The 13,678-nt window shown below is 45.9% G+C and overlaps 1 protein-coding gene across 2 annotated transcripts in view; it reads left to right on the top strand.

Moving 5' to 3' along the window:
* Nucleotides 1–13,678, top strand: part of FAM222B (family with sequence similarity 222 member B) — a 92,040-nt gene that overhangs the window by 73,771 nt on the left and 4,591 nt on the right. For both annotated transcript variants that reach the window (XM_030222604.1, XM_030222605.1), the window contains exon 2: nucleotides 526–650. In XM_030222604.1, the coding sequence (XP_030078464.1) occupies nucleotides 569–650 (82 nt within the window). In that variant the 5' untranslated portion in view covers nucleotides 526–568. The remainder of the gene's footprint in view (nucleotides 1–525; nucleotides 651–13,678) is intronic.

Here is a 13,678-nt window from a genome sequence, read left to right as displayed (position 1 = left end):
ACAGGTGCCAGTTCGGTACTCTGCTGTTTTCAGTTATCTTCCCAGAGGACAGTGTCTGTGGCCAGGTACTTGTTTTCAAGTTTTTTTTAGTTCTCATTTTCTGTACAGCTGTGCCATTTTAAAATGTCACTTCAGCCGTATCAAGTTTTTATTAAGCTGTTGCAAGAGGGAGAAACATGGCAGGAGATTTTAATTTTTTTCCCATTTATTTCTTTATTTAGTCAGGTAATTGCATGTACGGAAGAGTATTCAGGTGATCTTGATAAAACTGCTCATAAACAGGTTAATGGAACTTGCAGAGCTTGTCAGAAGTGTTCTTTTAAGTACGCCAGACACTAATAACTGAGGTGACATTTTTAATCTAGAGACTAATTGAAATGCATATCTGAGAAGAGTGCCTGTAAATGTAGTATCTCGTCTCTTTTCCATGTATGCTTTTGTTAGATTGCCTTACAGTACTGTATCTCTGTATTGCAGCTGTGGTATTTTGTCTCCTAACCTTCTGCTCATTCTCCCTATTTGCAGTGCGAGGAGTGAATACCCCATGTTGTGTTAGTGCCTCTCTGCCATGCTGGCCTGTCTGCCAGGACCAGGTGACCTCCCCTTTCAGCTTCTTTCTCACACGCAGATGAACACTGGACTTCAGAAATGTAAGTGAACTAGTGCTGGATTTTTGTCATAAACCTTTGAACCTTATGTCTTCTGATAGGGGAGCAATTCAGAAACAACCAATAGAAGATACTGGAGTTTTGAGTGGACGCTTTTTTGTTTTGAACTCAAAAGGATTGTCTTTAAAGAAATTGTCACTTGCATGAAGTTCAGGTCTATTCTACTATATTTTGAGGGCCTTTTTAGATAGGTCATGGAAGGGGGGATTGAGACGTCCAGATCAGGATGTGCTCAATTCCCCTGGTGTTTTACAGAAGGCTTTGCAGAGCACAGAGCCATTTATAAAATTCCTGTATGTACACTGGCAAATACACATGTATTTCTTGGCACATAACAGGGCCACAATTATTCTATAAACAGAAGTTGTGCATAAAGAGAGATCCTACAGGCCATCATATGTGATAAGTGCCAGTATCTACACATGCAAATGCTAATTTTTGAAAATCTACACTGAAGCTGCTGCCCCTTACACCACCCAGTACAGACAACCCCTCCCCCTCTTTTTTTTCTTATGTTGGAGGGGGATGGAGCAGAAGCAACCAAGAATCACTTCTGCTCTTCTCTGCATTAGGTGAATAATTCTCATTTGGCAGTTTGATCCCTATATACTATATGCAATCCTGTGAGGCTGCTATTAGGAGTCATACATTTATTCTGAACCCAGAAACTCAAACGTGATGGGAGATCTCTCCTGTTCCCCACTAGACCTCAAGGGAGAGCTGGAAGTTAGGGGAGGGGTCTGATGTTGGAAGGAGGGGGTTTGCCGGTGCAGTGCTATTTTGTTAGCTCAGCCTGGACAGAGTGCAGTATCAGTGTGCTACTGGACCGGTGAGTCATTCAGCTTGTTAAAGGGAGGCTTCGTGGCTGAGCGGCACTGTGGGTGAGCGCGCTTTTCTTCCTTTGACCCATTTCCCTCCGTGGAGCGTTCCCGGTGGTTATAGTGGCAGAAACAGTTAAAAGATGTTCCCCCCACAGAAAGCATAGAAGTGCAGCGGGAATATGCAGCGCAGGGTGATCCAAAGCGTTAGTGGGAGATACCGGGTCTCTCTACCCTGGTGCGGCGTTTTTCTACATGGGGATTACCAGTGCAGGTGCCATTTTGGATTTTCCCACGGTAGCAACTTTGGACTCATTGCAGCTCACACCTTCACCCTTAGTCCAAATTGCTGTGGAATTGGCAGGAAAGGAGGGCGGCTGGGGGTCTTGTTCGGCTTCTGAGATGGATCCTGCGGTTTTGGCAGGCCCAGCTGCATCGGATGAGGGTTTTCCTCCCAATTTCATATTGCTTCTTCATCAGGCATATCTGATGAAGTGGGCTCTTCCTCCCTCTCAGCCTGCGATAGGGCTGCAGGTCCCAGGGAGTTCCCTGGGGGATTTGGGACAGGATTTTATACCAGTCTTATGTGGATTAGGCTCACAAGTGTAGACGCTTGGACTCGAGGTCTGACGGAGGTTTGGTAGGACCCCGTCACTCCGCCCCTTCACTCCCAGTATGTTCAAGGGGGGGGGGGGGGCTCATTAAGGACCTTGAGTATGGAGGATTTGGAGGAGGGTGAGATCATTTTGGAGGAGTCGGATGATCCCATTTCGGTACAGATTTTTTATAGGGAAGAGTTGGCCTCTCTCATCTCGAGTGCCGTGGAAGTCCTGCATATAGAAGATCCTGAGGCACAGATTGCTGCGGCAGTAAATGTGAGGATAGCTAGGCACTAGAAAACCAGCCAGGGCTTTCCATGTACATGAGGCCATCCAGGAGATCATCACAGCGCAGTGGGCTGATTCAGATGCATCTCTGAAGGTGGCCAAAGCCATGTCTCACATGTACCTAGTGCAGGGTGGTCAAGTGGAAATGTTTGCCCTACCTAGGGTAGATGTGCTGGTGATGGCGGTCACCAAGAAGACCTCCCTCTGGGGGGGGGGGGGGGTCGCCTTGATGGACATGCAGGATCTGCGTTTGAAAGCTACTTTAAAGCACTCATTTGAGGTGGCTGCTCTGGCCCTCCAAGATTTCATTGGTAGTTTGTACATGGCCCGGGCTTCCCGTAGCTGGCTTTAGCAAGCTGTGGAACAGTATCGGGATGCTGTTCCCTCTGTGATGGTGACTTTTCTTAAGATGGAAACAGGACTGGCTTACCTTGCAGATGCCTTATATGATCTTGTGTGAGCTTTGGCAAAGCAGATGGCCTTGGTGGTAACTTTGTACAGGTTGCTCTGGCTATGACACTGGGTTGCCCTTTCAGGGCAAGCTTCTGTTTGATGAGAACTTAAAGAAGATTGTTTAAGATTTGGGGGATTCCAAATCCCAACGGCTTCCGGAAGATAAGCCTAGAGCTTCGGCTAGGACTGAACCATTGAGGCCCCGGTTTTGGGAGGCTTGCCGCTATCGCCCAGGTTGGACATCTTCATTCTAACAGTGATCTTCCTTTTGTGGGGAGAAAAGAGGAGCGGGCTCAGCAGCCCAACAGGGAGCTGCCGGTCGTCCCTCGCAATGATGGGGCTCTGGTCCACTCTTTTTGGTGTTGAGAATAGGGGGTCGGCTGATGCTCTATTACCAAGAGTGGGCCAAGATCACCTCAGATCAATGGGTTCTCAAGGTTATCAAAGAAAGCTACAAGCTGGAATTGGGTTCTCACGTCAGAGATTCTGTCTTGGCATCCCGGTGTGCAACAGCTGCCAAACGGGAGGCAGTTCAAGCAGCGTTACAGTAACTGATGACCATTGAGGCAGTAGTTCCAGTTCCGCTGCTCGAAAGGCGCACAGATCGATATTCAATCTTTTTCGTGGTGCAGAAGAAAAGAGGCTCCTTCAGACCTGTGCTCGACCTCAGGAAGGTGAATCAGTTCCTCGGGTTTCACTATTTCTGCATGAAGACTCTACGAGCAGGGATTTCTGCAGTTTGCTGTGTGGGGAGACATTTTCAGTTCCGGGTGTTACCCTTTGAGCTGGCCACAGCCCCGCACCCTTTTTCAAGGTTATGGTGATGCTGGCGACCTCTGTGCCCCAAGAGGCAATTCAGGTACATAAACTGAGCATAAAATTCCCAAACTTTGTGGATTTGCTACATTCCTTGTCATCTGGGGCCTACTGTCCTGAACTAATGGGTGTTATCTGCTCCTACCAGAAGATGGAGGTAGAGAAACTAGTCTTTTCCAGTGAAGTCACTGGTATAAGGGGCTGGTGCTCAGTAGAAAACTCCAGTATTTTCTCTACCTCTAGCAGGTGGTAAGTTGTTCAGGCTGGTGCTCCTGGTCCCTGGCCTAAATCTGCGGGCCAAGGCCGCACAGCGTTATAGAGCCTAACGAGGACCAGACTTGCTAAAGCACAGAGGGTGGCTCCACTGCCCCCAGTCACAGTTTTTAGCGGCTCCATGAGAATCCCAACAGAGGGTTTTGGGTCCCCACCCTACACCCTATTTGGGTGTCTTTCCCCTCCCTCCGGGCTCTCCCACAGCTCCCTAGGCAGTGCAAAAAATAAAATAAAATTTGGCTTTTTCTAGTTTAGCTTTATTTCTTTCTAAAGCTACTAGAGTAAAAAAAAGTCTGCTTGTTTAAAAAAGAAAAAAAAAGTGAGCACACCCACAGTGAGTAGCAGGATGGCAGACAAATTGCCGGGCATCCCTTCTGGCAGATGCTGTTCTGTCTGCAAGAGCTGGCAGTTGAGTAAACCTTCTGCTTCTGTGTACCCCTGCTGTGACGGACTGTTTCCACCCTGGATTGCCTGTATCCATTTGTCCCTGAGGAGATGGAAAGGTACTGGATGTACCCCAGAGTTAACACACTCAACACAATGGTGACTAAAAAGACTGCTTTCTTGGTGCAAAGGGGCTCAACCCTCAGTGAGCTCCATGAGAAGTGAGTGGAGTAGTAGCTTTGGCTGGGGTTTGCCTCCGGGACATCGAGTGCACAGGCTACCATTTGTGAGGGTTGTGTGGCTAGGCCAGTTCTACATTGGTTGCAGCAGTCGGCATGGCCTTTCTGGCTGACGTCTTTTGCAACCAGGTGCATCATTCTTCTCTGCCGGTGGCCTCCTCTTGTGTTTTAATCACTGGTTGTGCCGTTGGGCTGCAGACACTGCTTCCAAGAACCTTCTCATGAGCTGCCCTTTCAGATGTGGTGGTGGTTCAAAAAGGACCTGAAGAAGGGCATGTGCAAGGCACGGCCTCTCCAGCTTCCTAAACCTAGGCAGTAAGGTTCTTGGCAGTCCCCGGCAACTAGAGGGAACGGGTCATTTTCAGACAGATGGCGCTCAGTGGCCTAGGCTTCAAGCACTAGCAGGCCCTTTAAGCAGTGTTCCTTTCTTGGCACGCACACAAGACTGTTCCACCAGTCCAGATAGGCCCTCACCTTGGCAGGGAGTGGTAATTGGTGATTGAAGTTCTGAGAGACTTGAGGCCCAGCAAGACAAAAGGGCAGACTGAAAAGGCGACATGTGTTACCACCTCCATAGGTGCTGCCAAAGAACCCAGGGTTTGGGACTATCTGTTGATCCTAGGGACAGGCAACTTGCACAGCTTGCGCTTCTGGATACAAAGTTTGGCCACCTGGTCCTCTGGGAGGGACACCAGCCCCCAGGCTATATTAAAGCTCCAGGACCAGTAGAGAATAGGTGACTCAACTTGATTCACTGCCCAGCCCAGACCCACCTGAAGGACAGTGACCTGAGAGGTGGCTATCTTAGCCAAGTCTGCCTCGGAGTCAGCTCAGATCAACCAATCATCCAGATAAAGAAGAACCTGAATGCCTTGGTGCCATAAATACACTGCCACCACCATCACCTTGAAAAAGATATGGGGAGCCATGACCAGCCCAAACAGGAGGACCCAAAACTGATAATGGCATCCTAACATACAGAATGCAGAAGTAGACCTATGATAATCCATGATAGGAATGTGCAGATGGGTCTCTATGAGGTCAGAAACTTGCCCAGACAAATGAAGGTGATCATGAAGTGAAGAGTCTCCATTCAAAAATACTGCACCCAGAGGCAGACATTCATCCCTCTGAGGTTCACGATGTGTCGAAAGGAACCTCCCTTCTTTGGGATTATGAAATAAATGGAATAACACCCCAGGTCGTGTTCGCTACCAGGATGAGCTCCACCAAGCCCACCTCTGCAGAGTTAGAGAAATAGCCAGCCACTTTAGCTTCGAGCCACAGGGAGGCACCATGAAGGCGTCTGGTGGGGTGCAAGCCAGTTCCAGGGTATAACACCTCTTGACATTGCCAGAACCCACTGATCCAAGGTGATACAGGGTCACTTGTGGTACAAGAGAGACTACCTCCCTACTCGGGATCACCAAGGGACCTGGTACACCCCCTCATTGGGTGGGCGATAAGTCACCACTGATGCAAGTCTTCAAGGGTGGGGGGAGCCCAGTGCCTTGGGTCGGGTGACACAATGGACTTTGGACCCTACTAGAAGCTTCGTGGTCCATCAACTGCCTGGAGATTTGAAATGCACTTGTCCTTGCTGAAATTGCTCCCCCTGATCTGGGGGAAGGTGGTCCAAGCAGTGGCAGACAATGACATGGTGGTACATAAGTATTGCCATAATGGGACAGACTGAAGGTCCATCAAGCCCAACATCCTGTTTCCAACAGTGGCCAATCCAGGTCACAAGTACATGGCAAGATCCCAAAACAGTACTTTTTCTTTTAGGAAGCTATCCAAACCTTTTTTTAAAACCCTGCTAAGCTAACTGCTTTTACTACATTCTCTGGCAATGAATTCCAGAGTTTAATTACACATTGAGTGAAGAAATATTTTCTCCAATTCATTTTAAATTTACTATTTTGTAGCTTCATTGCATGCCCCCTAGTCCTAGTATTTTTGGAAAGAATAAACAATAGATTCACATCTACCCGTTCCATTCCACTCATTATTTTATAAACGTCTATCATATTTCCCCTCAGCCATCTCTTCTTCAAGCTGAAGAGCCCTAGCCTCTTTAGCCTTTCCTCATAGGGACATCATCCTAGCCCCTTTATCATTTTCGTCACCCTTCTCTGTACCTTTTCTTTTTTTTTTTTTTTTTTATTTATCTTTTTATTAGAGTTAACAGTTTTCAGAGCATACATTAACGCATATTGACAATAGATGCCATACATTATGCAGTACAAAAAAAAAAAAAAACCCTGAACTCCCCCCTCCCACCCCTCTCAGGAACACATCATCAAAGGATTACACATTGTTTTGCCACAAGAATCACCGAATATACTCCTCATCCTGTAAGCCCTCGCCACTCTACATAAGTGGACCAGGTTTTAAGAAATCTCACCATTCCTCCTCTTCGCATGGCAGTTAATTTATCCATCATACAGCAATAGTCCACCTTGGTAAGTACTTGGTCCACAGTGGGTAGTGTTTGTTGTTTCCAATACTTTGCAATTAAGGTCCTGGCTGCTGTAACAATGTATCGTAAAAGTGCAGAGCAGGAGCCTTTACTCTCTTTTGCAACTAAATTCAACAGACATAAGTCAGCATCAAACTTTATCACCAGCCCCATCCCGCTCTGCAATCTGGACTGTAAGTCCTGCCAGAACTGCTGTATCATTGGACACTCCCACCAGATATGCCAAAATGTACCTTCTGCCCCGCACCTACGCCAGCAAACTGCCGATCCATTTTTAAAAATGCGGAAAAGTCGGCTCGGGGTCATATACCATTGATACAACATCTTATACCCATTTTCCAATAAAGGAGTAGCTACTGAAAATGCCAATAAACGTTTAAATATTCTTTTCCAAACCAGTGGATCATATGTGGCACCCAGTGTCGTCTCCCATTTCTTAATGTATTTGCCCAGTGGTTGGGTCTTATACAACATAGCTCTGTAAATGCGGGATATCCCCCCTTTACCTTCCCCTGATCTCATGGCTAACTCGAGCTCTGTGTCTGCAAGGGATAAGTCCTCTCTCGCTTTTCTCTGTATAAAGTCTCTAATCTGCATGTAATAGAAGTAATCTTTGTCCCCTAACCCAAATTCCTCCTGAAGTGTGTGAAATGAATGGCACTTCCCATCTTCCCATACTTGGCCCAGCAAGCGCAGCGAGGCTGCAGACCAATGTCTATATACCCCATCTGTCCGACCTGGAGTGAAGTCGGTTGCAAAGATGATAGGGGTCATCACATGATATTTACACCCAGGGAACCAAGCCGCTCTACATCTAACCCATTCCCCCAGGATCACCCCCATCGGGCCCCGTATTCCCGAGATAAGGTCTCGTATGAGCGGCAAGGGGAGCCACGCTACTGCCCATATTGGCACCCCTTTTAAGCCCCATTGCGCATCATAGGTCCACAACTTATTCGGGCCTCTCTGTACCGAGGACAGCATCTGAAATAGGGCAGCTCTATAATATAGGCTAAAGTTAGGCACTCCCATACCCCCATCTTTCCGTAATTGAAAGAGGACACTACGAGCCACTCGAGGTGGTCTTCTACGCCAGATAAAGGCGAACATTTTCTTATGAAGAGTGTGAAAAAATGTATATGGTATATGAACTGTCACTGCCATAAACAGATACAGAAGTTTGGGGAGTATTGTCATCTTAACCGCTGCTATTCTACCCATCCATGACATATGCAACCCTCCCCATCTGTCCAATTCTTGCAAAAGTTCGCGTAGTTTAGGTAAAAAGTTCTCCCGAAATAGGTCCCCAGTGTCTGGCGTTAAATTAACCCCCAAATATCTAATATACTGAGGCGACCAGAGGAAATGAAAGGAGGTTTGTAGCTGCTCCTGTAGCTCATTCGAGCACTGTATGGGCATGATCTCAGACTTTTGCATATTAATTTTGAGACCAGCCACCTGGCCGAATCCCTGAATTATCTGCATTACAGCTTGCAACGATATCTCAGGCTGCGACAGTGTCAGCAGTATATCATCTGCATAAAGCAGTAGCTTGGTTTCATGCCTCCCAATTCTAATGCCTTGTACTGTAACTTCTGCTCGGATCAAAGTTGCTAGTGGTTCCATGGCTAGTGCGAACAGTAATGGGGAGAGGGCACAACCCTGTCTTGTACCTCTAAACAATTCAAAAGGCTCTGTTGTCGTGTCATTAATTCGCAGCTGACTCATCGGCTGTTGGTAGAGCGCCGTGACCCAGCTTAAGTATTGCCCGCCAATTCCAACTTTCCGTAGCAGTTCAAACAGAAAGGGCCACAGCACTCTATCAAACGCCTTTTCGGCGTCCAGTGACACAAACACTGCCGGATGTCCCAATTGTTTAATTCTATCCAATAGGTATTGCGCTCGCCTAGTGTTGTCAAAGGTCTGTCTATTTGCTATGAACCTGGCTTGGTCCTCGTGAACCAGATATGGGAGTACTTTCTGCAGCCGGGCAGCCAAGATGGTGGTCAATATTTTATAGTCAGTCCCCAGCAGGGAAATAGGCCGATATGAGCCACAACTTTGCGGATCTTTATGTGGTTTTAATAATAAAACCACCTCAGCTAGGCGCCAAGATCTTGGGAGCCCGGTGTCAGCCTGTATAGTATTGAATACTCTAAGTAGAATTGGTGCCAATAACGAGTTAAAACATTTATAGAATCTGTTATTATACCCATCTGCTCCTGGAGCTTTTCCACTAGGCAGACCCTTGATTGCTGATGTCACTTCTTCTAGCTCTATGGGGGCAGATAGCATCTCATAATCATTCCCCCTGAGAGTTGGCATATCTATGTTACTCAAATAGGTCCGAAGGGCCTCCTCCTCCATCCCCTCATCTGGGCTATAAAGTCTCTGGTAGTATTCCACAAAGAGTCTCTTAATATCTGCCGGTTGATCCCAAATCCGCCCATCCTCTGTTCTCACTCTACTAATGACATTCCTTTGCCTTAACTGTCGTAATTTATATGCTAGTATTTTACTGGCTTTGTTATTGAATTCATAAAATTCCTGTTGTGTCTTCTGCATCTGCTCTTTAATAATTTTGAGGTCCAAGTCCAGCAATTGCACCCTAGCTTTATGCAGTTCCACTTGCTGGCTCGGGGAGGCCTGATTTTGTTTGGCCAATGGGTCTAACCGTTGTATTGTTTGTCTCAGAACTGTTTCTTTTTCCTTATGGTCTTTCTGTATAAAGGCTTGTATTGAGATCAAGGACCCCCTAATCACTACCTTCAGGCTTTCCCATAGAATCTCTGGTGCTATGCCCGGGACATCATTGAATTGCAGAAACTCCCTGATCTCTCCTGCGAGTTTCTGAACAGTTTTTGGATCGTCTAATACTCTATCAGGGAGCTGCCACCTCAACTGTCTATCTTTTACTGGGAATCCCCGGAGGGTTATAGAGAGAGGGGCGTGATCCGACCATGTTCTTGTATGTATTTCTGAAGATTCCACCTGCATAGTCACACCCGTGCTTCCCATCCACATATCTATTCTTGAATAGGAATCATGAGGAGCAGAGAAGCACGTATAGTCCCGCTCTCCCCCATGTAACACCCTCCAAATATCCACCAGGCCCCACTGATTTAAGAACTGAAACAAATTATCCCGGTCTGATTGTGCATAGTTCGCTGTCCCACTAGAGTTGTCTAAAGAGGGGTCCATTGTCAAATTAAAGTCCCCTCCCAGCAAAAGCTCCCCTTGCACACTGCGTGACAGCTGGGCGCCCAGTGTCTCAAAAAAGGCTCCTTGCGCATGATTCGGGGCATAAATGTTAACTAAGGTGTAGGTATGACCCCCGAGACTCCCCACCACAATCACAAACCTGCCCCCCACATCTCTCTTGACCATTTGAATTTCCCATTGGTGCCCTTGTTTAAATAATATCCCCACACCCGCTGTCTTTGCTGGATGCCTATTAGATGCCAGGAATTGGAGTGGGTATCTAGAGTGCTGTAGCAAATGTTCGTGTCGGGGTAACAAGTGTGTTTCCTGTATAAAGAGAACTTCAGCCTTCACCCGTAGTGCCTCTCGGAAAAGTCTCCTACGTTTTAGAGGAGAGTTAAGACCTCGTACATTAAGTGATAAGCATGTAAACCCAATCATGGTGGGACCTTATCTGTAATTCTATCTCTGTACCTTTTCTAATTCCATTATATCTTTTTTTTTTTTTTTTTTTTTTGATGTGACCAGAATTGCACACACTATTCAAGGTGCAGTCGCACCAAGGAGCTATACAAAGGCATAACGTCCTCACTTTTGTTTTCCATTCTTTTCCTAATAATACCTACCATTCCATTTGCTTTCTTAGCCGCTAATACACACTGAGCAGAGGGTTTCACGATATATCATCAATAATGACACCTAGATCCCTTTCCTTGTCGGTGACTCCTAATGTGGAACCTTGCATTACGTAGCTATAATTCAGGATTCCCTTTCCCACGTGCATCACTTTGCATTTGCTCACATTAAATGTCATCCGCCATTTTGATGCCTGGTCTCCCAGTCTCATAAGGTCCTCTTGTACTTTTTCACAATCCTCTTGCGATTTAACAACTTGGAATAACTTTGTGTCGTCAGCAAATTTAATTACCTCACTACTTATGCCCATATCTAGATCATTTATAAATATGTTAAAAAGCAGAGATCTCTCTCCCACGCCCCCCCCTCGGGTACTCCGTTCTGTGGATAAATCTCTCTTGTCTGTCCCCTTATCTACTGCTAATTCCAGACTCCGTTCCTTTTATCTCGCTGCACCTCACGCCTGGAATAGACTTCCTGAGCTTGTACATCAAGCCCCGTCTTTGGCCGTTTTCAAATCCAGGCTAAAAGCCCACCTCTTTAACTCTGCTTTTGACTCCTAACCACTACTCACTTGCCCTGTACCCTTTTATCCCCACTTCTTTAATTCCCTTACCTCTTAGTTGTTCTGTCTTGTTTGTCTGTCCTATTTAGATTGTGAGCTCTTTGAGCAGGGACTGTCTTTTCATGTATGGTGTACAGCGCTGCATATGCCTTGTAGCGCTATAGAAGTGATAAGTAGTAGTAGGTCCCAGCACAGACCCCTGTGGAACCCCACTATCTACCCTTCTCCATTGAGAATATTGACCATTTAACCCTACTCTCTGTCTTCTATCTTTTAACCAGTTTATAATCCACAACTATACACTACCTCCTATCCCATGACTCTCCAATTTCCTCTGGAGTCTTTCATGAGGTACTTTGTTAAATGCCTTTTGAAAATCGATACACAATATCAACCAGCTCACCTTTATCCACATGTTTGTTCACTCCTTCAAAGAAGTGTAATAGATTGGCGAGGCAAGATTTCCCTTCACTAAATCCATGTTGGCTTTGTCTCATTATTACATGCTTTTGAATATGCGCTGTAATTGTGTTCTTTATAATGATCTCTACCAATTTGCCCAGCACCAACATCAGGCTTGCTGGTCAATAATTTCCTGGATCACCTCTGGAACCTTTTTTGAAAATCAGTACTACATTAGCCACCCTCCAATCTTTGGTACCATGTTAGATTTTAAAGCTAAATTATATATTACAAACAATAGTTCTGCAAGTTCATTTTTCAATTCTATCAGTAGTCTGGGATGAGTATCATCTGGTCCTGAAGATTTGCTACTCTTCATTTTGTCAAATTGTGCCATTACATCTTCAAGGTTTATAGAGATTTCATTCCGTTTCTCTGACTCATCAGCTTTGAATATCTTTTCTGGCACCAATATCTCTCCCAAATCTTCCTCGGTGAATACCGAAGCAAATAATTCATTTACCCGAGTGCCCCTTTACCCCTTGGTCATCTAGCGGTCCAGCTGATTCTTTTGCCATCTTCTTGCTTCATACACACGCATCTATTAATGTATTCCAACAAAGGGACCCAAAATAAAAATTTTTTTTACTATGTGTGTTTGAAAAAAAAGATTGCGTTGAAGGCAAAGTCCCTGTTTGCCTTCCTGATCAGTGCTTGGCATTTGACTTGCCATTCCTTATGCTGTTATTATTTTCAGTCACATTCTTCTTCTTCCATTTTCTGAAGGATTTTCTTTTAGCTCTATTAGTTTCCTTCACCTCATTTTTTAACAAGTACTTGCTGTTGTTTGATCTTCCTTCCTCCTTTTTTTAATACACGGAATATATTTGGCCTGGGCTGCTAGGATGGTATGTTTAAACAATATCCACACCTGATATAACTTTTTGACCTTCGCAGCTGCTCCTCTGTAAATAGTCTGCTTTTTCAAAGTTACATGTTAACATATTGGATTTCCTTTGAGTATTTACTCCAAAGCAGATGTCAAATCTGATCATATTATGATCACTGTTATTAAGTAGCCCTATCACCATTACATCCTGCACCAGATCATGCACTCCACTAAGGAGTAGGTGGTAGCCTATATCAGCAAGCAAGGTGGCACAAGGAGCCAAGCTGTGGCATTTGAAGTGGCAATCCTCTGCAATTGGACAGAGGTTCATTTGCAAGCCCTCTCAGCTGTCCCCGTATCAGGCAAGGTTATGGTCCAGGAGGACTTTCTCAAATGCTCCCTGATGGAGCTTATTCAGGACTGGTGGGATCCACTGGTGGTCGACCTGATGGCTACACGCTGTAATGCTAAGGCAGGAGCATTCCTTCAGCCTGAGGAGGGAGATGGCCACACAGGGGAAAATGCCCTCAGTTGTGGCTGGGGAGAAGCCTCTCTATATCTTTCTGATGTGGCCTCTGATAGGCTGTTTTTTTTATTTTTTTTTGTTCAGGATTGTGTGGCATCCTCATCTAATGCTCTTAGTGGCTCCAGATTGGCCTAATCAGCTGTGGTGTGCAAACCTGGTGTGTCTGGTGGAAGATCCACTCCATATGCCAAAGGGCTGCAGCCTTCCCCGGGGACTGGTAAAATTAGAAGATCTGGATCCGTTTTGGCTTATGGTTTGGTTCTTGAAATGTGGTGCTTACGAGGAATTTGTCATCTGCCCTTATTTCTACTTTGCTCAAGTCCTCCATGTCCCTGGCTTATGTGCAGGTTTGGAAGGTTTTCGAGGGCCAGTGCACTGGGCAGTCGCTGTCTGAAAGCACAGGTTCCTGAAATCCTGTGCTTTCTGTAGCAGGGTCTGG

The sequence above is a fragment of the Microcaecilia unicolor genome, chromosome 13, assembly GCF_901765095.1.
Source record: "Microcaecilia unicolor chromosome 13, aMicUni1.1, whole genome shotgun sequence".
Taxonomy (NCBI): Eukaryota; Metazoa; Chordata; class Amphibia; order Gymnophiona; family Siphonopidae; genus Microcaecilia; species Microcaecilia unicolor.
This window is presented reverse-complemented; position numbering and strand designations above follow the sequence as displayed.